The 24,452-nt window shown below is 40.0% G+C and overlaps 1 protein-coding gene across 1 annotated transcript in view; it reads left to right on the top strand.

Annotated features, from left to right (window-relative positions):
• The window catches only part of AGPAT5 (1-acylglycerol-3-phosphate O-acyltransferase 5), a 59,278-nt gene that overhangs the window by 16,092 nt on the left and 18,734 nt on the right, over nucleotides 1–24,452 (top strand). The window contains exons 3-5 of the mRNA XM_026508493.4: nucleotides 4,085–4,200; nucleotides 6,401–6,490; nucleotides 17,612–17,702. Of these exons, the coding sequence (XP_026364278.1) occupies nucleotides 4,085–4,200; nucleotides 6,401–6,490; nucleotides 17,612–17,702 (297 nt within the window). The remainder of the gene's footprint in view (nucleotides 1–4,084; nucleotides 4,201–6,400; nucleotides 6,491–17,611; nucleotides 17,703–24,452) is intronic.

Genomic DNA, 24,452 nt, shown 5'->3' with positions numbered 1-24,452 from the left:
GAGTTGATTCTACAAAGAGTTGTTAGGAATTTTGATGTATCTGTGTATTTCCCTGGCTTTATGAATGTGACTGGCTCAGACAATTTAGTTACATTTGACTTAGCAAAGCAAGCAGCCTGATTGGGTCAGTGTCTGCTTCCCATGCAGGCCTGTAGAGCAGCCTTACTTCTTCCTGTGTCTTAACTGTTGCTACAGACCCACTGGGTCTTTACTACTCCCAGAGTCCTGCTGCTGCTGTCCTGTTGCTGATGGCACATTTCTACCAGGCTTCCAGTATCCAAATAGGAAGGATTTATGGGTCCAGGGTAGGGAGTGGCTCATAACAACCCAAATTTCCTTTTTGTTGACCCACTGGTTCATTTTTTATTAAAGTTTTTTTGTGTGTGTAAAGAGGATTCTCTCTTAAAATTCCTTGTTCAGGTTCCCTGCCAACCTTCTTTTTGCTGGGTTTCAGTGGAAATAGTTGTATCAACAGAGCTGTGGAACTAGCCTGAACATGTGCAATAAGTACTCTCGACGTCCCTGGAGGCGGTGGCAGTAACACCAGCAATAAAATGAGAACCACCGCTGTCATTGGTGTCCTGACTACGCGGTGGCCTGTATATACATTACTTCAGAGTGAGGCCTTTGGGGAAAACATTTGAAAGAAAACAGTTTTGTTTTCTTTCCTACTTGTGTGTTTGGAACTAGAAGGTAATAGGGGAAGTATGAGCTCCATAGTCAGCCCACACCTGACCTGAAAAAGGCTCACTTCTCGGGTCACAGAGCCATTTCCTCGTCCCTTTACCTGACCCCTCAGGGCCTGAGACTTTCTGGTACCGGGTCCTATACCAGTTAGCCTTTTGGATTTGAGAAAGCTACTTTTTTTGAATGCCTTTTAAAAAGCTCATAACTTCAGAACATAACTAGATAGTGACTTTTAAATCACTTTAGAATTGCAGGTTTTAGAGTATGATAGATTATGCCCAGAAAAATGGGCATATACAAATTTGTGTATAGTTTTAGGTTCCAGAGGCCCCTAAACCTTATTCATGGTCATGGGGTCATTGGCCGGTGGGGTCTGGATACCTTTTTTAAGACCCTTCTGAAATATGTTAAGAACCACAAATGAGTATCTAAAAATGTAATTAGCAGAAAGAATATTTTCAGTACTGCTCTTCAACTTAGACTTTCTCGTTTGCCCTCTCTTAGGCCTGTCAGAATAAGTCTCTTCTGGGCCTCACATTCCAAACAATTGCTGTTTTAATTAGTATCTCTTCTCTGATGCTTTCACTTGATGTGTCCTTGCTGTTTCTGTATTCTTAGTCTTTTAACTTATTTCTCTGCCGAGAGGACGTAGTCGCTCTTACTCCTTCCTCTTGGCCTTTTAAAATACCTGCTTTTGACACTGTTTACCTTGATGTCATGAAATGCACCCTTTTCTTGGTTTCAGTGATATTCGCCTTGACTAACAAAATGTGTGGTGAGTAGATTATCATAAAAAAAGTGTGGGCTTTGCCGGCAGACCCTGGTTCATCTGCTGTTCTGCAGTGGGCTGTGTGACAGTGGGCAAATTACTTAGCTTCTCTTAGCCGTATTTGTAAAGTGTGAGAATGTCTACTCAGGGTTTTAAGGCAATTGACATAGGCTAGCTCCTCGTCTCTCCGTGTGCCTGGTTTATAGGGGGCTTTTAACAGCAGGGGTGGTGGTGTTGACAGCTAAGGAGCAGGCAGTGCTGGGTCCGTGCTAGGCAAGTGCGTCCTGCCCAGGATCTCTGTTATACTACGCAGTATCCTTGTGACTTAGGGCTTGATGTTACATAATAACATAGAGGAGAAAAGCCTTGCTTTTCTTGCTGGCTCTCCTTGCTGCCCTCTGCTCTCTGCGGAGTTCATAGAAACAATGACACTGCTGTGGCAGTGTGAATAGTTATTGTAAAGGTACACATTCCCATCTCAGCTGCCAGCAGCTCAGCTGTGGTCTAGTGGCTCCTAGCAGAAACCTAGTTGAGAATAAACAGGAAACGTAAAGGTAGTTGAGAATAAACAGGAAACGTAAAGGTAAAAGGCATCACAGCAAAAACTGATGGCACAAAATCTGTGTGTTTTAACTACTTAAGTTAGTTCTTAAGCTTTTCCACTACAGTTTGTGCAAGTTTAAGGTCATAGCCCAGGAGAGTTAATACCAACCTGACACATTTTACACTTAAAAGTTTTAGAAGATGCATTCATTCTAGGCCGTGTGTAGCCATGCTTGTTTCAATATAAAACTGCATGATTAAAAATTCCTCCAAACTTTAAAAAGATAATTGTTCCAGGAAAAGATGCCATATCTTGTTTTTAGCCTTGTACCCCCAATATGCTCAGGTTGTACATTTAGTTCTCACAATTTATTTACATTACATAGTTAGTACAAGGTGGATCATTTGGTTTCCGAGACATCAGCAGAAAGAGCTGTGTTTATCAGCATTGTCGAGGTGATTTGAATGAGCAGGAAGGGGCTAGGGAGATGGCTTCATAGGAAGTCACACCCTGGAGAGTAAAGTGATAGCTGGTCACCCTGTAGCGTGGGTGTCTGCAGCTGACAGACACGGCCTCTAGGATCCCTGGTTGTAGGAGGATATCTCTGCAACACTGTACTTAAAAGGAGCTGTTATAGTTATAACTTAAGTCACCAAGAAAGAACTTCTGAATGATAAAGATTGAAAAGAGATTTGCAATGATTGATAAAATGATTTTTCACAAGAATAATTTTTAGTGTTTTCTGGCAAAGTCTTCTTTGGGATGTTCTCTCTAGTGTGATGTATTGTCTAAAGGCTCTCACACAGCTGTAATCCTGGAAAACTGTCAGTTTGGGTTTAAACTATTGTTAACTGCTTTAATTTCCAGGCTTTTATTTGCCGTAGACTTTAACATTTTCCCTCTAATTCAGTCCTTCTGTTCTGGCTTCTATGGCCATGGATACACATGTGATAGTAAGACTATGTCTTTTTCAGAGATTCTTACCATTTTTTAGCCCCAAGGATCCCAGACCAGTTTTCATTGTTATCAAAGAGATGTTGTAGCCATTTGCTTTCAAACCCAGGTCTCTGGTCTTCAAGACGTTTTACTGTTTTCCCGCTTCATTTACTTTCATTTCCTCTGACTCTTATCCCCCCAGTTTGCCACCCTCTGCACGCGGCTCTCTGGTTTCTGGCTCTTTGCTTCTGCCCGGGCTAGTGCTTCTCCTTGCAGTTTCTTCTCTCTTCCTGGAAGTGTTGTTGTTATTATCAGCACACTCATGTCTTCTTACTTTTGCTTTTGTGACCCTTCAGTGATAACATACCCTTGTATGACCTTTACTAGCCCCCTGGGGACATGTGCTGGGGTCCTGTAAGGGGCACATCTCTGCCAGCGCGGTTGTGAGCCTCACATCTTCGCTCTGACATTGTAACCTAGGGTCGTGCCCTGGAATTCACCAGTAAAGATGAAGTGACCTTGCCCTGTGTTGAACATATTACTACATACACAGTATTTAGCCGCACATGACAGTTTCATGTAACCATTTTTTGCTTATAATGTTGTTGTGTTTTTTAGACTTAAGAATTAGAGGTGCTTTATGGGGCGCCTGGTTGGCACAGCGGTTAAGCGTCTGCCTTCGGCTCAGGGCGTGATCCCGGCGTTCTGGGATCGAGCCCCACATCAGGCTCCTCCGCTATGAGCCTGCTTCTTCCTCTCCCAATCCCACTGCTTGTGTTCCCTCTCTCACTGGCTGTCTCTATCTCTGTCGAATAAATAAATAAAATCTTAAAAAAAAAAAAAAAAAGAATTAGAGGTGATTCTTCCTTCATGCTACTTTCATATCACTTTGGTGGTTTGTGACTTTTTGCCTTTTACCTCTGAAATAAGCCTTTCAAGAAATGCAAAAAGGAAAAAAAAAAAACACCAAAAAATATTTTAATGGAATTTGTAATTTTTAAATGTCTGCAGTTGATACAAAGTAATTTTTCAGATTCTACTCATATTTCCAAAAGTATATTCCTAGGAGACTTTTTCTGTTTGTGGGAAAGGAATGCCAGAGTTCACATCCAGATCATTTATGCACCGATTGGGTTGTGTCTTTGCAGTTGACTGGATTATTGCTGATATTTTGGCCATCAGGCAGAATGCTCTTGGACATGTACGCTACGTGCTGAAAGATGGGTTAAAGTGGCTTCCGTTGTATGGGTGTTATTTTTCTCAGGTAATTTTTTCCATGTTTTCTCAGGTAACTTTTCCATGTTATTTTTCTCAGGTCACTTTTTCCATGTTTTCTTCATTATGTACGCAGCTATAAAAATTTGAGGTTTGGAAACTGAACATGCATTTAATATAAATGTATTTTGTTTTGTTTATTTTTGTGGGTTTAATAACTTATTCCGAACAGAAGTAATTTTACTTGGGCATTTTTAATGGTCTGCGTTTATGTACCTGTCTGATCACCCAGCTAGTTAAATAGCAAAAGTGCAAACGTGCAGAAATCAAACAACTAGGAAAATTTAAAGGCATGGAATCGGACAGATGATTATATTAAGAAACTAATAGTCAAACTTAATTATGATCTGTAGGATCATTATTAAAAAATAGTGTGCTGTAATGCAGAGTGTTGAACATGAGTGTCGGGAGCATAATAAACATTTAGTATAAGATATTTTCCAAAATGCCTTTAATTTGCTTCTCCAGAATACATTTGGTCAAGCCGCTTATCTGCTCAGAGTGTGTGTTTCTCAAGCGTAGCGCGGCCAGTTCCCGTGCGTGGCATTCACGCTCCCCCATGACCTGCCTCCCTGCAACCCACCTTCCTTTTTCGAGCCCGAATCGGTTTCTCCCTCCCTGTCCTTCTTTGAGCTGTTGCTTTAGTTCAAGGCCATATGCGTTCCTCTGCCTCCAAGGCCCAGTGTAGATGCGATTATGAAACCCTTCTTGAGCCTGGCAGTTCCCTCCACCCCGCTTTTGTCTTGGGCTGTCTTTATTGTTACACTTAACGGATTCTCTTGATACCACACTTGTATACATTTTTCACTTCCCCACTAATTTTTAAGGAAAGATACCTGGTCTTCACTTCTGTAGCTTCCATATACCTGGGAAGGAACCCAGGTGTTTTGAATTAAAATAGACTTTGAGAAGCAAGTTAAATGACAGGCGATCCAGAACTAGTGTGTTGAGTAGGCATCGTGTCCGCTACAGCTTGGGAAAATTTTATGTAGTGGTATATGCATGCTGTGGCTTTTAATTCTATGAATTTGTTCTCATCAGCCCTCTCTGTTTGGGTCAACAGTGACATGTCTTCCGTAGAGCAGTTGAGTTTTTTCTCTGCACTCAGGCATGCTGGTTCCTATCTGGAAGGAACTGCCACCAGGATGGAAGGCCACCTCTCCTCCTCTCCTTTTTATAGTCTCTATACTGTCCCTTCCTTGCTCCTATCTGTGCATTTCCTTTTACTCATGTTCTTGGTTAAAACAAAGTCAAATTCAGCCAGTCGGCTTATTTTACAGATGAGTTCAGATTAGCACAAGCGAGTGCGAATAATATGGTGACTTGATGCAAAGTTTTGGTGAAGTACACTTTGCAAGTTTCATGAAGGATTCCTTCGTAACAGTGCCTGCGTTAGTTGGCTAGGGCCGCCCTTACAAAATACCACAGACTGGATCTTAAATAACAAACATTTATTTCCCCACACTTCTAGAGGCTGGAAGTGCCAGATCAGTGTGTTACCAGGATCGGTTTTTGCTGAGGCCTCTCTTTTTGGCTTGCAGTCGGCTGCCTTCTCCCTGTGTCTCCCCCTGTGCACATGCCTGTTGGTGTCCTACTCTCCTCTTCTTATAGGACACCAGTTCTCCTGGACTGCGGCCCACCCTTAATGACCTTGTTTAACCTGGTTACCTTCTTAAGTGCCCCATCTCCAAATAACATCACACTGGGGGTTAGGGCTCCAACATATAAATTTTGGGGGAACACAGTTGAGTTCATAACGGTGCTACATACACATCTGCAGCCGAGTCAGTTTTAAAAATCCCTAAAGATCACGAGTATTGACATTTTAAGGATGCTTTTAGTGAGTCTACGTCATTGGAAAAATTGAGAGCTAAGAACTATGTTATCGATCAAGTTTTTTTATTTAAAAAAATGAAAGCGTTTTTAACTGTCAACAAAACTGAACGTTCATGTGTTTTCCAGTGGCACGTACATGCAGTTTTTATTTCAATTATGTTGAAACCTAGGAGAACTTTCAGTTAAATGTCTATGAGATGCTTATATTTGAATGTGTTAAATATAATTTAATTCCTAAACTGTAATTTTATTCTTTACTTTTGGGGAGTGAAGTTACCTTTTTGATGACTGGCCATTGGATATTTTAATAGTCAATACTTTTCCCCCCATTTTTTTTTTTTTAAATGTGGCAGCACGGAGGCATCTATGTAAAGCGAAGTGCCAAGTTCAATGAAAAGGACATGAGGAACAAGCTGCAGAGCTACGTGAGCGCAGGAACTCCGGTAAGATCACGCTCCTTTTTATTATTTTCCCTGTCCATTCCCAGTTTTCAATTTAAGAACTAAATTTAGAACTTAAGAATTGTTTTGAAAATGTATTATTCCATGGGTGATAAATGATTGAGAGCTTTCTTGAGGCAGTAAAAACTGTCTACATAGAGGTGAGCAGCTGTTTTCAGCCCTCAGGAAGAGGCTGCAGACGATTCAGTCTTTGCTGCTGGTCAGTAAGGACCACCAACCGTGCAACAAGAACGGTGCGTGACTGGTCTGTGAATGGAAGTCCAGACCACACTTGCGACCTTGACCTCGACCTTGACCTGACCTAACTGCCCATCTTCAGTATCATGTGTCGTTTCAGAAAAAGCAACTTCTCTGTGTGTCGGTGTAAATTTGGATTGCCATATACATTGTTATTTGAAAGGTCAAAAAAGGGGCGCCTGGGTGGCTCAGTCGTTGGGCGGCTGCCTTCGGCTCAGGGTGTGATCCTGGAGTCCTGGGATCGAGCCCCACATCAGGCTCCTCTGCTGGGAGCCTGCTTCTTCCTCTCCCACTCCCCCTCCCTGTGTTCAGTCTCTCACTGGCTGTCTCTCTCTGTCAAATAAATAAATAAAATCTTAAAAAAAAAAAATGAAAGGTCAAAAAAAGTATGAATATCTGCAAATGAAGAATCATTCAGTATAAATATTGTTTGATAAAACTTTGCCCCCCAAAAAAGGAATCTCGGTATTGTCTTCGAAGACTGCGAACTGCTGCCCAGTGGCTTTTCCCCGGCTCCCTGTGAGGGCAGAGCGCCCTGATTGCAGCGACGGCTCAAGCTTTGCTCACCAGAGCTCAGCAACTTAACTCACGGCTACAACTTTTCGTTTTTTCCCTCCCTCATCCTCTCTCTCCTCCTCCTCCATCTTGTTTTCTGTCTGCCTTCTTTCTCTTTTCCTCTCCTCGCCAGGACTCGTAGGTGGCAGCCAGAGCTCCTTTTGAAAGACGAGTTTTCCAGCGTCGGGTGATGAAGTGCCCTAATGTTCAAGATTTTTGCTTATGGACCTTTACTAGGTGTTTCGACATTATGAAATTGCATTCTGTTTGGGGATGACCTGGCGTAGAATGTACTGAGATAAACAGTGCTCCTTTATCCTGTTACTACTTACCCTTGAGAACGAAGTGTAGCCTTAGAAAGGTCTGTTTACTCTGAACAATTTGGTATATTTGGGCAGAATGGGGGCCGTTGTTTGTAGATCTCCACGACGCAGAATAGATTGGCAGTGTGTGTATTTACTGTCTTTTCAAAAAATTATTCTAAATTTCAGCACTGACTTTCACATTGAAGGGTCCATCCCTCTTCTCTCTAGCTCTGCATCATCGCAGGCAGGGGAGCGGCTGTTTGGTTTCTTGGTTATTCTGTCGACATTGTCTCTGCCGAACAGATGTGTACAGCCCCCTCTTTGCATGGATTTCCGTGCTCTCTACAGTTCCCCCTTGCTTCTCTGTCATCTCTTTCTCTCTCTCGCTGCCTTTGCGAGTTTCTCTTTGGTTTTGGTTTGCAGCAGTTTAAGTGTTTTCCATATTAGTGTGCTCTTTTTCTTTTTCCTCCCTATTTATCCTGCTTGGTTCTCTGAACTTGGACTTTTGGTTTTGTGTCTGTCATTAATTTTGGAACATCCCTTGCTCCTGTTTCTTTAAATGCTATTGCTACCCTGGTCTCTCTTTCTTCTTCAATTACACGTCTTTGGGGCTATTTGTTCCACAGTTTTTGGATACGTTTTTGTGGTGTTTTTATTTTCACTGTCTCGTTCCCTGTCGTGTTACAGCGTAGGTAATATCCACTGACCTCTTCTCCTGTCACTGATTGTTCCCTTGGCTTCGCCTAGTCTGCTGCTAGCACTGGTTAGAGACATTCTTCATCTCTGTTCCTTTTTCATTCCCAGTGTTTCCGTTTGATTCTGTCTCACAGTTTCCATGTCCGTGCTAAACGTGTCCATCTGATCGTGAGGATTGCCCACCTTTTGTACTAGAACCTTTATCATGTTGCTGGTAGTTGTTTGAAATTCCCCATCTGGTAATTATAACACCTCTACTATATCTGATTTTGAAATTTTTGATTGCTTCGTCTCTCTCATTTTTTTTTTTTAAGATTTTATTTATTTATTTGACAGAGAGACACAGCGAGAGAGGGAACACAAGCCGGGGGAGCAGCAGAGGGAGAGGCAGAAGCAGGCTTCCCGCTGAGCAGGGAGCCCGACGCGGGGCTTGATCTCAGGACTCTGGGATCATGACCTGAGCTGAAAGCAGACGCTTAACCCACTGAGCCACCCAGGCGCCTGCTTTGTCTCTTCAGACTGCTTTATGTTGCCTTTTTTTATACCTCCTACGATTTTGTTGAAAGTTTTGGCCTCTTGAGTGGCACAGTCGAGACTGAAGTAGTTTTGATACCAGAGAATGGCTACACTTGTCTTTTTGTGAGGCCTTCAGTGAGGGCTTGAGTCACTTTAGTGAGGAGTTGTACCAGATTTGGGTTTTACCGTTGCAATAATTTTTCTCACAGGCTTCCAATTACTGTAGCATTCTTTACTTTGCATCTAGGGTGGGAGATGTTTTGCTAGAGAGTTTGTCACAATGCCTGTTCCACACTCATTTTGTTGCACTAAGAGTCTCCTTTTTGCACCTCCCCCAACAGCGTCCTTTGGTACTTGTTACTGACATCTTGTTAGTTCGGTGGGGAGAAGGGGTGGGGGAGGGGGGAGAAGGAGACAGAGAGGGAGTGGTGGCTTGTTGTCACAGTTACACGGAGGGTCTTGGGGTGGAGTCTTTTCCACCCTGCCTCACTCCCAGCTCTAAATCTGTGCCCAGGATGTGTTCCTGCTCCATCGTCTGCAAAGACTTTGAACCTTCTGTTCATTTTCCCTGGCTGCATTGGATTTTCCCCAACTTGGGAGTTTGAGAATGTTCCACAGGAAAGCTAGAGGGGAAGGATCTCTGCTGGGCTTTGCGCCTTCCCAGCACGGGCTCTGTTCTCCCCCAAGCCTGCATCATCATCAGTATCATCAGGATGAGTTTGCCCTGGCCCAGCCTTTTTTTCTTTGTGTGTATTTGGGGTGTGTGTGTGTGTGTGTGTGTGTGTGTGTGTGTGTGTGTTTGTACGAAGTGTGGTCTGGAGTATAGCTTGTGAGTTGTAGGAAATTATCCTGTGTCTGTAGCCCCCAGGGGTTCCTCTGTCGAACTAGCCCACACTCAGCCTTTTGCAACTTGTTAAAATTGTGATGAAGTCTTGCTGTTGCCATCTATCGGCACCTGCCCCAAGCAGATGAGTGCGTGCATCTCTGCTCTCCTCTGTGTCGCCTTGCTTCCTTAGACGTTCAGGTGAGTTGCCTTGCAGCCTCGACTCTGAAGTGTTCAGTTTGCAGGTTATCCGGTTGTTTTTCTTGGGTTGGGAGAGATACTCTTGTAATAGTCTTTGTCCTAAATGGAAGCCTCCTCCTGTTTTTTTGTTAATGTGTTGTAAACCTTGGGATGATTTTAGATTTACAAAAACGTTGCATGGCTAGTACACGGTTTCCCATTTATTCTTCGCCCAATTTTAATGTTAACATTTAATATTAACATCTTTCCCAAACATGGTACATTTGTCAAAACTAAGAAAGAAACGTTGGTGTCATACTATTAATTGAGCTACAGACTATTCAGATTTCTCTAGTTTTTCTACTAAAGTCCTTTTTTCATTGTTGTTTCAAGATGAAATCCACTGTACCACAAATCCATTTAATGCCTGTGTTTTAAGTTTATTGTATTTTTCATGGTATGCTGTACTGTATGGTTATAATCAAATCTGTTATTTTCATTTTAATCTTCAAACTTTGTTTCTTTAAATATTGAAGGCGTCATTTAAAAGATGTATTGAGTAAATACGTATTTAGTGATCTCAGTATGAAGCCCTGTCATTTTCTGCCAGTTCTTGCTCATGGTACTTTCTTTCCTTCTGTGCTTGGTTATCTTAATTTGCTTCCAATTCTATTTGGAAAATTATAGGTAGAAATCAACTCAAAGAGTAGAAAGTGCCTTCCTCCGGAGAATATTTGCATTTGTCTTAGCTGAGCCCCTTAAGGCTTCTTCAGTGTGAGCCCACCCAAACCGAATTCTGAACTTGAGGTTCACTGGACCAAGGTTGCAAATCCATGCGAGACTGATTGACTTCTGGTTTACTTTTGCCCTAAGAGTATAGCCTCTGGTGTTCCCTTTACTTCTTTTCACTATTTTGAGAGAGGGAGAGAGAGAGAGAGAGAGAGAGAGCGTGTGCACAAGCAATGGGAATGGCAGGCAGAGGGAGAAGCAGGCTCCCCGCTGAGCAAGGAGCCCAATGCGGGACTCGATCCCAGGACCCCAGGATCATGACCTGAGCCGAAGGCAGACACTTAACTCACTTAGCCACCCAGGCGTCCCAACTTCTTTTCACTCTTAATAGAAGGTCCACGGGCTTTGATTTTTATCTTTTCAGCTCTTTGATAACTTTTAAAATGATGTCATATCCACCTTTGTAAATTTTCATTAGGAAGGCTTGTTCAGATAACCTAGTCTTTCACTTTGGGCTACCAGAGAACTTTCTGTTGTTCGAGGGCAGAAGTCTAGCTTTTTGATATCCGTGCAACAATGCTGGGTTACAGACTGGTGGTACCATGAGTGGTTGTCACTGGAGGCCAAATCAGATTTGGGTTTAAGTCTCAGGTCTGCCATTTACACTTTGTTACTATGCACAAGTCACTTAACTTTTCTAAGCTTGTTTTCTTTATATGTTAAATCTGTTAATAATTCATTTGGTAGCTAGGATTAAATAACATGTTTGAAGGTTATGCTTTTTGTAGTAGTTCCCAACTGCTGCTGTAACAGATTACCACAAACTCACTGACCGCACAGGCAGCAGAAGCAAAAATAAATAAGTAGGACTACACCAAACTAAAATGTTTCTGCACAGCAAAGGAAATAATCAACAAAATGAAGAAACAACCTGCAGAAAGGGAGAAAATATTTGCAAATGACATATCCAATGCTCATTTTCAAGATTAACATGCAGCCCACCAGCAAAAAACAAACAAACAAACAAAACACGATTTAAGCAATGGGCAAAGGACTTGAATAGACATTTCTCCAAAGACGACCTACAAATAAATGGCTGACAGGTGTATGAACACGTGCTGAACCTCAGTCATCATCAGGGAAATGCCAGTCACAGCTGTGGTGAGATTAACACCTCACACCTGTTACAATGACCATTCTCAAGTAGTTTTCGAAAGTTAAGGGTCGGTTGAGGATTTAGAGAAAAGAGAACCCTTAGACATTGTTGGCAGGAATATAAATTGGTACAGCCATTACAAAAAACAGAATGGAGTTTCCTCAAAAGATTAAAAATAGAAATATATCCAGCCATTCCACTTCTGGGTATATATCTGAAGGAAATAGAATTATTTGCTACATTCATGTTCACTGCAGCATTATTCACAATAGCCAGGTATGGAAGTAACCTAAATGTCCATCAACAAATGAGTGAATAAGAAAAAATGTAGTATGTGTACACAACGGAGTATTTTTCAGTGTTAAAAAAGGAGATTCTATCATTTTTGACAGTGTGGATGGACCTCGAGGGCATTACACTAACTGAAAGAAACCTGACATAGAATCACAAATGCTGCATGGTCTCACCTACATGTGGAATTTTAAAAAGTTGAATTAATAGAACTGGGGAGTATAGCAGTGGTTTACCAGGGCCCGAGGGGTTGGGGGAAATGGGGATATGTTGGTCAAAGGGTACGAACTTTCAGTTATAAGAGAAATAAGTTCTGAGGACATAAGGTACAGCGTGGTGCCTGTAGTTAATAATACCATATTGTATACTTGAAATTTGTTGGAAAGAATAGATTTTAAGTGTTCTTACCACACACAAAAAATACGATAACTATGCAAGGTGATGGGTAGGTTAATTACTTTATGGTAATCATTTCACCGTGTCTGTGTGTATGAAGATATCACATTGTATACCTTAAATGGTATACATTTAAGCTAGGAAAAATAACAACATACATTTATTATCTTAACCATTCTGGAGATCAGCAGTGCAAAATGGGTCTCACTGGACTAAAATCGTGGTGTCATTGGGGCTGAGGTCCCTTCTGGAGACTCTACGGGAGAATCCATTTTCTTGCCTCTTAGATTCTAGAGCTTGCCTGTATCCTCTGGGTCATGGCTTCTTGCTGTCTTCAAAGCCAGCAATGGTTGGTCTGGTTTTTTTTTTGTTTTGTTTTGTTTTGTTTTGTTTTTGCAGCCATCGTTCCAGTTCTGACTCTTCCTGCTCCCTCTTTCATCGTTAGAACCCTTGTGATGACACTGCCCCCCCACCCCACTGGACATTCTAGGCTGATCTCATTGTCCCGCAGTCCAGTGCTAGCAGTCTTCAATCCCCCTGCCTGCCGCATTCATGTATGCATTTGTGTGACTTTGTAATTGTTTTTTGATACGTGTAGCACTTCCATACTTAAATAACAAGCTCTTGAGGAAGGAGATTGTTACTTTGTATCCCACCACGTTTTGCATATTTTCCCTCTGTAAATATGTAATGGAAGTTTTAATGAGTTGAATGTTTCTGATTGTAGGAAAACCCTTTTTAACAGTTGTGATTTGCTAGACTGGATTAATTTGGGGGGAAGAAAGCAGAGATGAACTATCTTGTTTATATTCTGTACATCTCAACATGAAATCCTTTTTATTTAAAGAGAAAGCAGTGATTAAAAGATGTCTAGCTAATCAAAGTTTATTAAGTTCTGAGGTATCATTTCCATATAAATGTGCCTGCTTTGAAACTCTTTAGTGAACTAGACAGAATTTTTAAAAACCAGAGAGGAAGGAAACAATATAAAGAGGCTGCCACACAGTGCTTGATATTTTCACATACTTCCTTTTATGCTCACAGTTATCCTGAGTCTGCATTTGGGAATGAAACGGAGACTCAATTAAAAGTAAATTAACTTATCCAAAGCATGGAGAAAAGTCTGTTTTTAACAGAAGGTCACCAGTTCCATAACTGGTTACAATCTGAATATATTTTAAACTCTTAAATAGCTCTTTTCTTTTTGAATGGAATTTCAATATGGAATAGCTTGCCGATTTCCGCTAGAGGCAGAAGTATCTGTGCTTAAAATGGTACCTCACATCTTGAGTAGAGATCTTATATGCAAAGTCAGTCTCATGAAAGAAAACAGAATCTCTGGTTCCTTTCAAATGAATATTTAGCAGAATAAAAGATTTCTGTGAACAGTAGCAAGACTCTTCTGCATAACTGGTTTGTTTGTGACTGTTCGCCATTTATTTCCTGTCATCCTTGGGTCTTCCCTGACCTTGAACAGGGATTTTCCTTAATTGAGAAGTGGGTCCAGAGATGTCACACGGCCCCAGAGTCATTCTTTTCTTGCCCTGATGCTCCATGTTTAGTCCTTCCCTCCTCTGTGGCCACCTTCTCCGTCTCCGTGGGAACTAAAGAAGAGCTGCCCTTTTGGTCGGCAGTGTGAAAGCAGTGGTGAGGAAGTTATCAGGTGCCAACCGCTGAAGGAGGAAAAAGTTTTACTTTGCAATCTTGACTCTACATCTGTGCTCTGGGTCGTGCTCAGCCGCCTTAGAGAGAACGAGGAGACCTGCTTTGGCCACGTAGCCTTTGGAGGCTGCTGTTCTTGCGAGTGCAGCGCACTGAGCTGATTCTGGGGAAGGCACATGGCCTGTGCTCAGGTCCTGTTGCTCTTCTTTGCCCCCAATGCGTCCTCTCACATTTCGAAAGCGCATCTGTTTTAATTTTAACAACAGCAAATTGCAGTATTATTTTGTGCCAGGCGCCGTGTTAATTAGACTACATAAGTTATCACCTTTTATCATGACAGTGTCTCTATGAGGTAGAGGTACCACCATCCTTTCTTTTGTAGACAAGAAGCTTCGGGCACAGGGAGGGTAAGGAATTTATCCCGGCTCTCGGAGCCTGTACGTGGAATCTGGGGTTTGAAGCCAAGTGTTCAGACCATTCTAGACTCCTTCTCTAGTTGCAGTCTTTGTATATATGGTTTCTTGTAGCAGATGATGTGCTTCATGGAGTAATGGCCAGGCTGGGGCTGTGAGAATGTAACTCCTCAGACTATTCCTGTACGAGTCTTTCAGTGCACCAGTGACTTGCCTTTTCATATCATAACAGAGTCTTAAAGAACAAAAGTTTTAAAAATTTTGCCTGAGTCCAATTTATTGATCTCTCCTAAAATTTCTGCTTTTTCTGTCCTATTGTAAAAGGCATTGCCAAACTCAATGATACTAACATTTTCTCCTTCATTTTCTTTTGGAAGTTTTACAGTTTTAGTTTGCATTTAGGTCTGTGGCCCATTTCAAGTTAAGTTCTGTATATGGTGTAAGGTCAAGGTTTGTGTATCTAAACATGGACATCCATCACCACTTACTGAGAAGGTTATTCTTTTCCCCATTGTTTGAAATAAATAAATTGCATACATACGGGTCTGTTTCTGAACCATTTACTCTGTTCCACTGATCTATAGGGATATCCCCATGCCTGTACCACACTATCTTGATTACTCTTGCTTCATTATGATAAGTTTTGAAATCTGGTGTAGTTAAATCTTCTATATTGGCTCTTTTTCAAAGTAGTTTGGCTGTTTTAGGTCCTTTGCATTTCCCATATAAATTCTAAAATCAGCTTGTCAGTTTCTGCATAAAAGCTTGCTGGGTTTTTTATTTGGATTGCATCGATTCTAAGATCCATCTGGGAAGAATTGCTATCATAACAATACTGAATCTTTGGATCCAAAAATACAGTCTTTATTTGGGTCTTCTTTAATGTCTCTCAGCAGCGTTTTGTGGTTTTTAACTGTGCAGGTTTACACACCTTTTGCCAAAGGTATCCACATTTGCTGAAATAAATTCTTAATTTCATGTTTTTTGATGCTGTTGTAGATGGCATTATTTTTTATGATTGTTGTTAACATCCAAACATTCAGTATTATTGACTTTTTGTTCTGTAACTGTGCTAGGCTTTTTATCTAGCAACATTAAAAAATAGTAATATTTCTTAGATTTCTTACATGGATAGTCATGTCATTTGTGTATAAATACAGTTTTACTTCTTACTTTTAATCTGGATGCTTTTGTTTCTTTGTCTTGCCTAAGTGCCCTGGCTAGAACCTCTAATACAGCCTGGACTGGCACTGGTGAGAGTGGGTGTCCTTGCCTCGTTCCTCATCTGTTAACGAAAGCACTCATTTTTTTTTTTACCATCCCTTAGGTCTTAGACCCATCATCCACTCCAGTTACCATCTTGTTATTCTCCTTCATAACATCTTATTCTTTTTCTTCACAGTCATAGAAGTGTAATTATTTTTGTAGAATTTGTTTAATGTACTTTTTTCTCACTTGTCTCCAAAGACCTATTTCGTTAGCCTACATAGTACCTGGTGCATAAGAAAGGTGTATAAGAAATACTTCTTGAATGGACCCTGAAAGAATTGTTCATTCTTGCTTTCTTGTTCGACCATCAGTGTTCTTTTTAATGAACTATGTTAAGAGATGGGAAAATAACACCACAGGAATTATTAATAACCATTCAAATCATGAATCATTTTATGTTTGAGTGCTTGAACTAAAAGCTAAACGTCATCAGTAATTGCTCTCATGGCTTCGAATACAAAGTTTACTGATTTAAAGATTTTATTTTTTTAATTATTATTATTTTTTAAGTAATCTCTACACCCAGTGTGGGGCTGGAACCTGTGACCCCACAATGGGGAGTCGTATGCTCTACCAAGTAAGCCAGCTAGTTGCCCATAAGCTGATTTAAAATATGTTCTCATGATAATGAATTTGTGGGTGTGGGAACTAATTTTAAATTTTTTTCTTAATTTTACCCATTTTTCTATGTTTTCATGGCAGCTCTGGTTAATCTTTCTTATCAAATGTTAGGATACATAAAAATCCATTAATTTCTAAGTTAGGCAAAAATAGTGGGTTCTAAAGACAATTTATATGGGTGTTTGAAAAGTATGTATATTTTCAGAGAAGCTGAAAATGCAGAATTGTAGAGCTGCCATTAATACAAGTTGTTCAGGGGAAAGTTTGGAAGAGATTAATCATAAGTTTATCTAATGAAAAAATGTGAACTATCACATAGGTTTATTACATAGGAGTTTTATAATCATCGATCATTCAGAAAGGGGATGCTTCTGTACCAGATATATAGATAGTATTACCTGGGATCAGATGAAGTTGGATAAAGTGAACGTAATTTTCTTTCCTCCTATCCTCCTATCCCTTTGTTTCCTGTATTCTGTTTGTATTTGAGAAGATTTGAGATGAATGCCTTAGTTGTGTGTTTTGGCTATCAAGTAACCTTGTTGGTGTCATTTGGATAACTCACTTCTAAAGTTAGGAGTTTCTCATTATATAGTTTTACGGTTTCTGTCTTTATTTTCCCAAGCAGATAAAAGCTTAGACTAACGGATTACTTAATAAACATCCAGCTTTCTCCTTTATTTATAAGTGCATTATTTCAGTTTATGAAGCTGCTTGTAAATTGAATTATTTAAAATGCATTAAGGGAGCCGTGTAAAATAATACCGTGGGAATCTTTTGAAATGTGAATACTTACCACATTTTATATTGTGGAAATTTAGGTATTGCTTCAAATGAGATATGCTTTTATTATTGATACTTAGGGACACTGATGTCTAAAATTTGCACTTTTTAAAAACGTCATTTTTCAGAATCTTGGGGAAAAGCTCTTTAACTGAGGCTTTATGTGAGTCAGAATTTCATGGGCAAATTTTTAATTAATGAATATTAGTGTGTAATTAGAAACGTTGTTAGAGTCTTAATGATTGACCTACCAGTGAATGTATGACAGCATTTCAAATATAATTCATGTTAGGATTTAATTGCATTTTTGCATTTTGGTTCTGCTTGAAATGAAGGTCATGTGTAAAATGAATACACATTTTTCCCATCTTAGAAAATATTCTCTTAGCATTAATAGGGTTGGCAGTGGTAAGTTCACAAGAACAACAAAAAAAGCTCACACAAATCAAACCAAATTTCTCTGTTTCACAGATGTATCTTGTGATTTTTCCAGAGGGAACAAGGTATAATCCAGAACTAACAAAAGTCATTTCAGCTAGTCAAACATTTGCTGCTCAAGAAGGTAAGTAAAAATTTGACTGGACTTGAAAAAATAATTTTTAAAAATAAATGCCCTTTTTTTTTGTTGTTCCTGGAGAGGATCTTTACGTTTTACAACAGTGGAAGTGCATAAATGTATTCATTTCTTCAATGAATGTAGTATTATCTCCTAGGATATGAAGTTTCTTCCTTGATTCCTATGCATGTTGGTATATTCTACCTGAGAGATTAAATTCATGTGCTTGCTAAAATACATATCCCAGCACCATGGATTTCATGAAAATCTGGCTGGGTACCGGATTGTGGAGCCTTTTTCTCCATGTGGGTCGTGTGTGAGGGAAAGAGTCTCCGTTCTGTGGGCTGACAGACCTGGGCTGGAATCCAAACTCTGACGTCTGTCAGCTGTGTGGGTGCAAGTTGCCTCATGGACTGAGCTTGTCTCCCCGTCTCTTACGACACACGTACCTCAGATCTATAGCTGTGCCTGCCTCTGTGTACAAATTACGTTAGAAGAATGTAAAGTTCCTGTCGGAGAATGTGGTACAAAGTTGGTTCACAGTACTTGGAAGTTATGAATGTCCCCAGTAACAGGAATGTTCTTAATGTCCGTGTTTTAGAAAGTTGGATAACTAATACACCTATAAGCTATTCAGTTTCACCAATTTGGGATATAAACAGAAAACACTGGCTGTGCTGTGTTCTCAAAGTTTCCCTTGGAGACTGACTGTGAATTAGTATGCGACCTCCATACACTGATCCCCAGGCACTTACTGAGCGAATGCCTTGTTGTCGATCTCATTGCAGGGTCTATGCAGTGCTGTCTAGGAGAACTTGTTACAACACAGTAGTGTCTGTCTCTGCTCTGCCCAACGTGGTAGCTCCTACCCACATGTGGTAGTGCATCAGGGGAAATGAATTTATAATTTTGTTAATTTTAATTAGTTTATTGGAATCTGATACAAAATTCTTGATACTTCCCTTATTGGGATTCTTTCCCTAGACTTCTGTTAGGGCTTGTCTCCATTTCCCCCTTCCTCTCTGGTGATTCCTGGTCAGTCTCCTTTCTAGCCTCCTCTTCTGCTTCATTCTCCCCTGTTTCATATGTTGTTTCTGTTGTCTGACTTTACTCTTCCCATTTCATTTTCATGTATTTCCTTGTGGCCTTCATCCAGATCCGTAGCTTTAGCCACCATTTATTTGATTGCTGAACACTCACAGAAAGCTCTCTTCCACCCGTATCTGTTTGACTCTAGACCTGTAGGTGTAGCTGCCCAGGGGAGAGCTGCACTTGATTGGCCCACGGGCCAGTGATCCTCCACATCACTGATCATCAGGGGGATACAAATCAAAACTGCAGTGAGCTACCACCTCACACCTGCCAGAGTGGCTGAAATTCACAACACAAGAAACAACAGGTGTTGGCAAGGATGCGGAGAAAGGGGAACCCTCATGCACTATTGGTGGGAATGCAGGCTGGTGCAGCCACTCTGGAAAACAGTGGGGAGCTTCCTCAAAAAGTTAAAAATAGAGCTACCCCACAATCCAGCAGTTGCACTACTAGGTATTTACCCAAAGAATACAGAGGCACTAATTCAGAGGGATACATGCAGCCTAGTGTTTATAGCAGCATTATCAACAATAGCCAAATTATGGAAAGAGCCCAAGTGTCCATCAACTGATGAATGGATAAAGATGTTGTCTGTATATACAATGGAATATTACTCAGCCATAGAACGAATGAAATTTTGCCATTTGCAAGATGTGGCTGGATCTAGAGGGTATAATACTAAGCGAAATAAGTCAGAGAAAGACAAATACTGTATGATCTCACTCATATATGGAATTTAAGAAACAAAACAAATGAGCAAAGCAAAAAGAGAGGCAAACCGAGAAACAGACTATTAACTGTAGAGAACACACTGGTGGTGACCAGAGGGGAGAAGGGTGGGGGATGGGGGGAAACAGGTGATGGGGATTCAGAAGAGCATTGTGATGAGCACCAGGTGTTGTACGGAAGTGTTGAGTCACTGTATTGTACACCTGGAACTAACACTGTATGTTAACCAACTGAAATTTAAAAAAATTTTTAAAGAGTTTATTTATTTGAGAGAGAGGGAGAGCATGAGCAGAGGGGAGGGACAGAGTGAGAAGCAGGCTTCCCGCTGAGCAGGGAGCCTGATGTAGGACTCGATCCTAGGACCCCCAGATTATGACCTGAGCTGAAGGCAGACGCTTAACCAACTGAGCCACCCAGGTACCCCTTAAGATAAAAACTTTAAAAATATGAACTATCTCAAGGGAAAACAAAAAGTTGAAAATTAAAAAAAAATAAAAGCATATTCTAAAACAGAAACCATGAAATGGCTTTTTTAAAAAATGGTTTTATATCCAAAAGTATTTAGAGAATTTTGCATTTTATGTCCTTCCGTTGGGGAGGTACAGTTCACATTTATATATTAGTCTCAGAAAAGTTCTGTTGTAAAGATCGCTGATTTTGTTTGTTGAGCTGTTTTCTAATTTTATGTATTTTAGAAAGAAAACAGTGATCTAAAATTATTAAACAAAATTTGGGATTTTTGTGGGGTATATCTTTAGGGTTCCAGAAAATTATGTCTCTCCAAAATTACTCCTTCTCTAAAGATTCTTGATAGCTGAGCTATGACTTTAAAAAATGTGTATTTTACTCTGAAGTTTAAAATAGCCTATAGATGAGTCAGTTGTGGGATTTTTCATGTGTGGGGGGATTCTCAGTAAACTTGAGTGTAGACCTTAAACTATATAAATTTTCAACTACTCCTGTGTGTCATCTCTTAGAGCCACTTTAATTCTGTTTAGGAATTAACAGTTTTAGCTTAGATAAGGTGAAAGGGAAATAAATGGGATTTTTTTTTTTTTGCTACTTTTCATGTGTATTATAAAATCTGAGGCATTTTATTATCACTAACTAATGAATTACATCTTGAGACGTGTTTTTATGGGCTGAACAGAGGGCTGGCCTTGGGGGAAGTTTACTAGAGTGCTTTAGGTCCTCAGAGTCGGCTGATTTTATGCTTAAAATAGTAGAATATTCTACCTTTAAATATTAACACATCTTTATCAAATTTCTCATATGTAAAGTGTTCCACTAAGGTGGAAGAACTAACTCCAGTGTTTTCTAGGAGTTTATGATTTAGTAGGAGAATCAGGATTGTACTCATCATCTATGGATGTGTAACAAAGTATCCCAAACCCTAGTGGCTTAAAACAACAGACAGTTCCTATGTCCCAGCTGATGTGGGCCAGGAGTCCTGCTGTGGTTCAGCGGGGGGCCGCTTGCTCAGGGACGGTCACAGGCTGCAGTCATTTCAGGGCTCCCAGGGAGGATCTGTAAGAAGCTCCCTCCCACGGCTGTTGGCAGGCCTCACGTCCTCACTGGCTGTTGGCTGGAGAGTCTGTTTCTTGCCACTTGGGCCTCTCCATAGAGCTCCTCGGGACACGACAGCCTGCTCCCCTCGATCCACGGGGCAGAGAGGGCAGGGAGACAACATGGGAGAGGTACTGTAACAGTGAGAGCGTAGGGGACGGTTGTCACTGTCTTAACCTAATTTTGGAAGTGATGTCTCATCATTTTTGGCTTATAGTAGGGAGGTCCTGAGCAAGACTCTGCAAGAGTGTCTGACTGACTGAGGTACAGACTGCTTCACAGTAGTGATCCCACTTCCAGAAACTTCAGGATGCTGTTTTTCAACAAGTTTGCCTCTTTCAATGCTTTATAATATGTGATGGACTAATTCCTTAATTTTAAACATGTCACGCAAGACAAAATTAGACCTGGACATTTTATTACGTCTTGTCACCCAGTTAGTTGTTGAGGTGTAATACATTTGCATTATAGAATGAGCGTGGTCCCAGATTTTTGTGTTTATGTGAAGAGTAATGTAGAGTTATTCTGTGTTTTAGTATTTATTCAAGGACTTCTGATTTCTTTTGTAAAATTCACCTTTGTGTGTGTGTTTCTATTTAAATATTGGCATAGTTTTGGCTCAGTCGGTTGAGTGTCCGACTCTTGGTTTTGGCTCAAGTCATGATCTCATGGGTCCTGGGATCGAGCCCCTTGTCTGGCTCCACACTCCATGCAGAGTCTGCTGGAGATTCTCTCCCTCCACCCCTCTCTCCACTTGCTCACTCGCTCTCTCAAATAAACAAATAAATCTTTTAAAAAAATATATTGCCATACATTTTTCAGTTGGGTAAAACAAACATTTATATGCAAATAGGTGTATTTACTGAGTGATATTTGCTCGGAGTTGTAATTTCAGTGCAGGTTTTAGGGCCTGTGTTAATCACCTTGGGCCATCATAACAGGACACTGCTCTGGGGCCTTAAACAAGACACATTATTTTCTCACAGTTCTGAAGCCTGGATGTCCAAGATCAAGGCGCCAGCAGGGTTTGTTTCTGGTGAGACCGCGCTTCCTGACTCACAGAGGGCCACCTTCTTGCTGTGTCCTCACATGGCCTTTTCTCTGTGTACTCACAGAGAGAGAGGTCTCTGGTGTCTCTTTCTTTTTTTATAAGGATACCAGTCCTATTAGATTAGGGCCCCATGCTTACGACCTCACATAACCTTCATTACCTCCTGAAGGCCCCATCTCCAAATACAGTAACATAGGGGTTAGGGCTTCAAAATGAATTTGGGGGGGGGGGGGATGGGGGAGACACACTTCAGTCCATAAGAGGGTCTTATATTATCTTTCTATGTGTAATTGTATGTAATACTAATATTTCTTAACTCATTATTTTTAAAACAATTTAAGATGAATGTTTACCTTGTATTATTCATCTCACTGAGATGACTTTAATATAGTTTCTAAAAGTTACTTAGTTTTAAAAATCCACACTAATTTTGTAATGCTAGATCAAGTATTTATAAGTAATCTAAAATAGCATAATAATGACATATAATCTAGCTTTTTTTTAAATGATTTTTTATTATATTATGTTAGTCACCATAATCTAGCTTTTTAATCTAATAACCCACCTTCCTATAATTGATCAATTATTGGTCTGTCCTTTTTCTCGGAGTTGTAGATCTTTCTTAAAGTTACCAAAAGGGGAGAAAATGAATAATTTGTTTTCTGGATATGATTTTTAGTTGCTGACTATTCTTTCTTTAAATGCTACAACTGAAAAAGCTATTGCTGTCTATTAGTACTGTACTTTCTTGTGACTATAAAGGTAATTATTTCCCACCATACATGAAAGAAATTGATTTGTGAACCATATATCTAGAAAAAGTGTTTCCTGTTTTCTTTCCTCCTTGGTCACAACTAATTGAGATTACTTGAAAATAAAAATGAAAGAACTTGTTTCTCCATCTGTTAAGCTAATTTTTCTTCAAGAAAGTTGAAGCTTCATAGCACTTGTTAGTCTGTGATGTTCAAAACATTAATATTGCTCCTAAAGTACCTTCCTTTGAAACTGACCTTCCTTTGAACGTGACCTAAAAAATAAATAGAAAAACCAAACCAACTTTTTTAATTTACGTTTTTAAAATGTGATACATGCTCATGTGTTTAAACCATTATACCTTTTGGGGCGCCTGGGTGGCTCAGTCGTTAAGCGTCTGCCTTTGGCTCAGGGCGTTATGGGATCCAGCCCCACATCAGGTTCCTCCGCTGGGAGCCTGCCTCTTCCTATCCCACTCCCCCTGCTTGTGTTCCCTCTCTCGCTGGCTGTCTCCTTCTGTCAAATAAATAAATGAAATCTTTTTTAAAATAAATAAATAAATAAATAAATAAATAAATAAATAAATAAATAAAAAAAAATAAACCATTATACTTTCTACTCTTCAGTTTTCCGTTGGCATTGGTATTGGCTGGCTTGAGAAGTATGACTGATGGATATGGGTGTGTCTATCTCCCTTAACTCTAAATGTTTTAAGGTTCTGGTTATTACTATTTCCTAAAAGTGTTTTACTTCAAAAACATGTTAGCCACAAACTGTGGCCATTCAGTATTAGGGTTGTTATTTAAGATAATGTCTGTGTTGTAGTGTCATGAATTCTTAACATTGTTCACTTCAAAGGTTGTCATTGTAATGCTTTCTAAATTTCCTTCTTGCTTCAAACTGAATGTTAGTTATTTCTTTAAAGAAGACTTATTCATATTTCTAAATAAGTTAGTCAGGATTTTGTTTTTAGTTACAGTTTCTCCAAGACAAAAATTAAGATTCTGAGAGGTCTGAAATATAGGTAGAGTCTTTAAGAAACTATTAAATGTCAAGTAAGGAAGGTATATATATATATTGAAAGCTGCTCCATTTTGTAATGGTATATTAGGAAAAAGAGAATTTTATTTTTAGAAAGGCTAGCATGGAACTTGTCATTTAAAAAATCAATGGTGAGGGCTGCCTGAGTGGCTCAATCCGTTAAGCATCTGCCTTCGACTCAGGTCATTATCTTGGGGTCCTGGGATCGAGCCGGGCGTCGGGCTCCCAGCTCATTAGGGAGTCTGCTTCTCCCTCTCCTTCTGCCCCTCCTCCCCTCTGCTCTTGCTCTCTTTCTCTCTCTCAAATAAAAGAAAAAAATCAATGATGAAACATTTAGTAAGAAAAACTGCAATAAAATATGTAAATATAACAGTATTATATAATAGTTTTATATAAATAAAATGGTATCATAGGTAAACATGATCATTCTGAAATTATGTTTCTAAAGTGTTTGTTTTGTTAAGTGAGCAATTAGATCATTTTAATTTAAATCTAACGAACTTGTCAAGGAATGACTTCCTCCT

Source organism: Ursus arctos, unplaced genomic scaffold (genome assembly GCF_023065955.2).
Source record: "Ursus arctos isolate Adak ecotype North America unplaced genomic scaffold, UrsArc2.0 scaffold_27, whole genome shotgun sequence".
Taxonomy (NCBI): domain Eukaryota; kingdom Metazoa; phylum Chordata; class Mammalia; order Carnivora; family Ursidae; genus Ursus; species Ursus arctos.
Note: the sequence above shows the minus strand (reverse complement) of the source record. Positions and strands in the feature narration are given on the sequence as shown.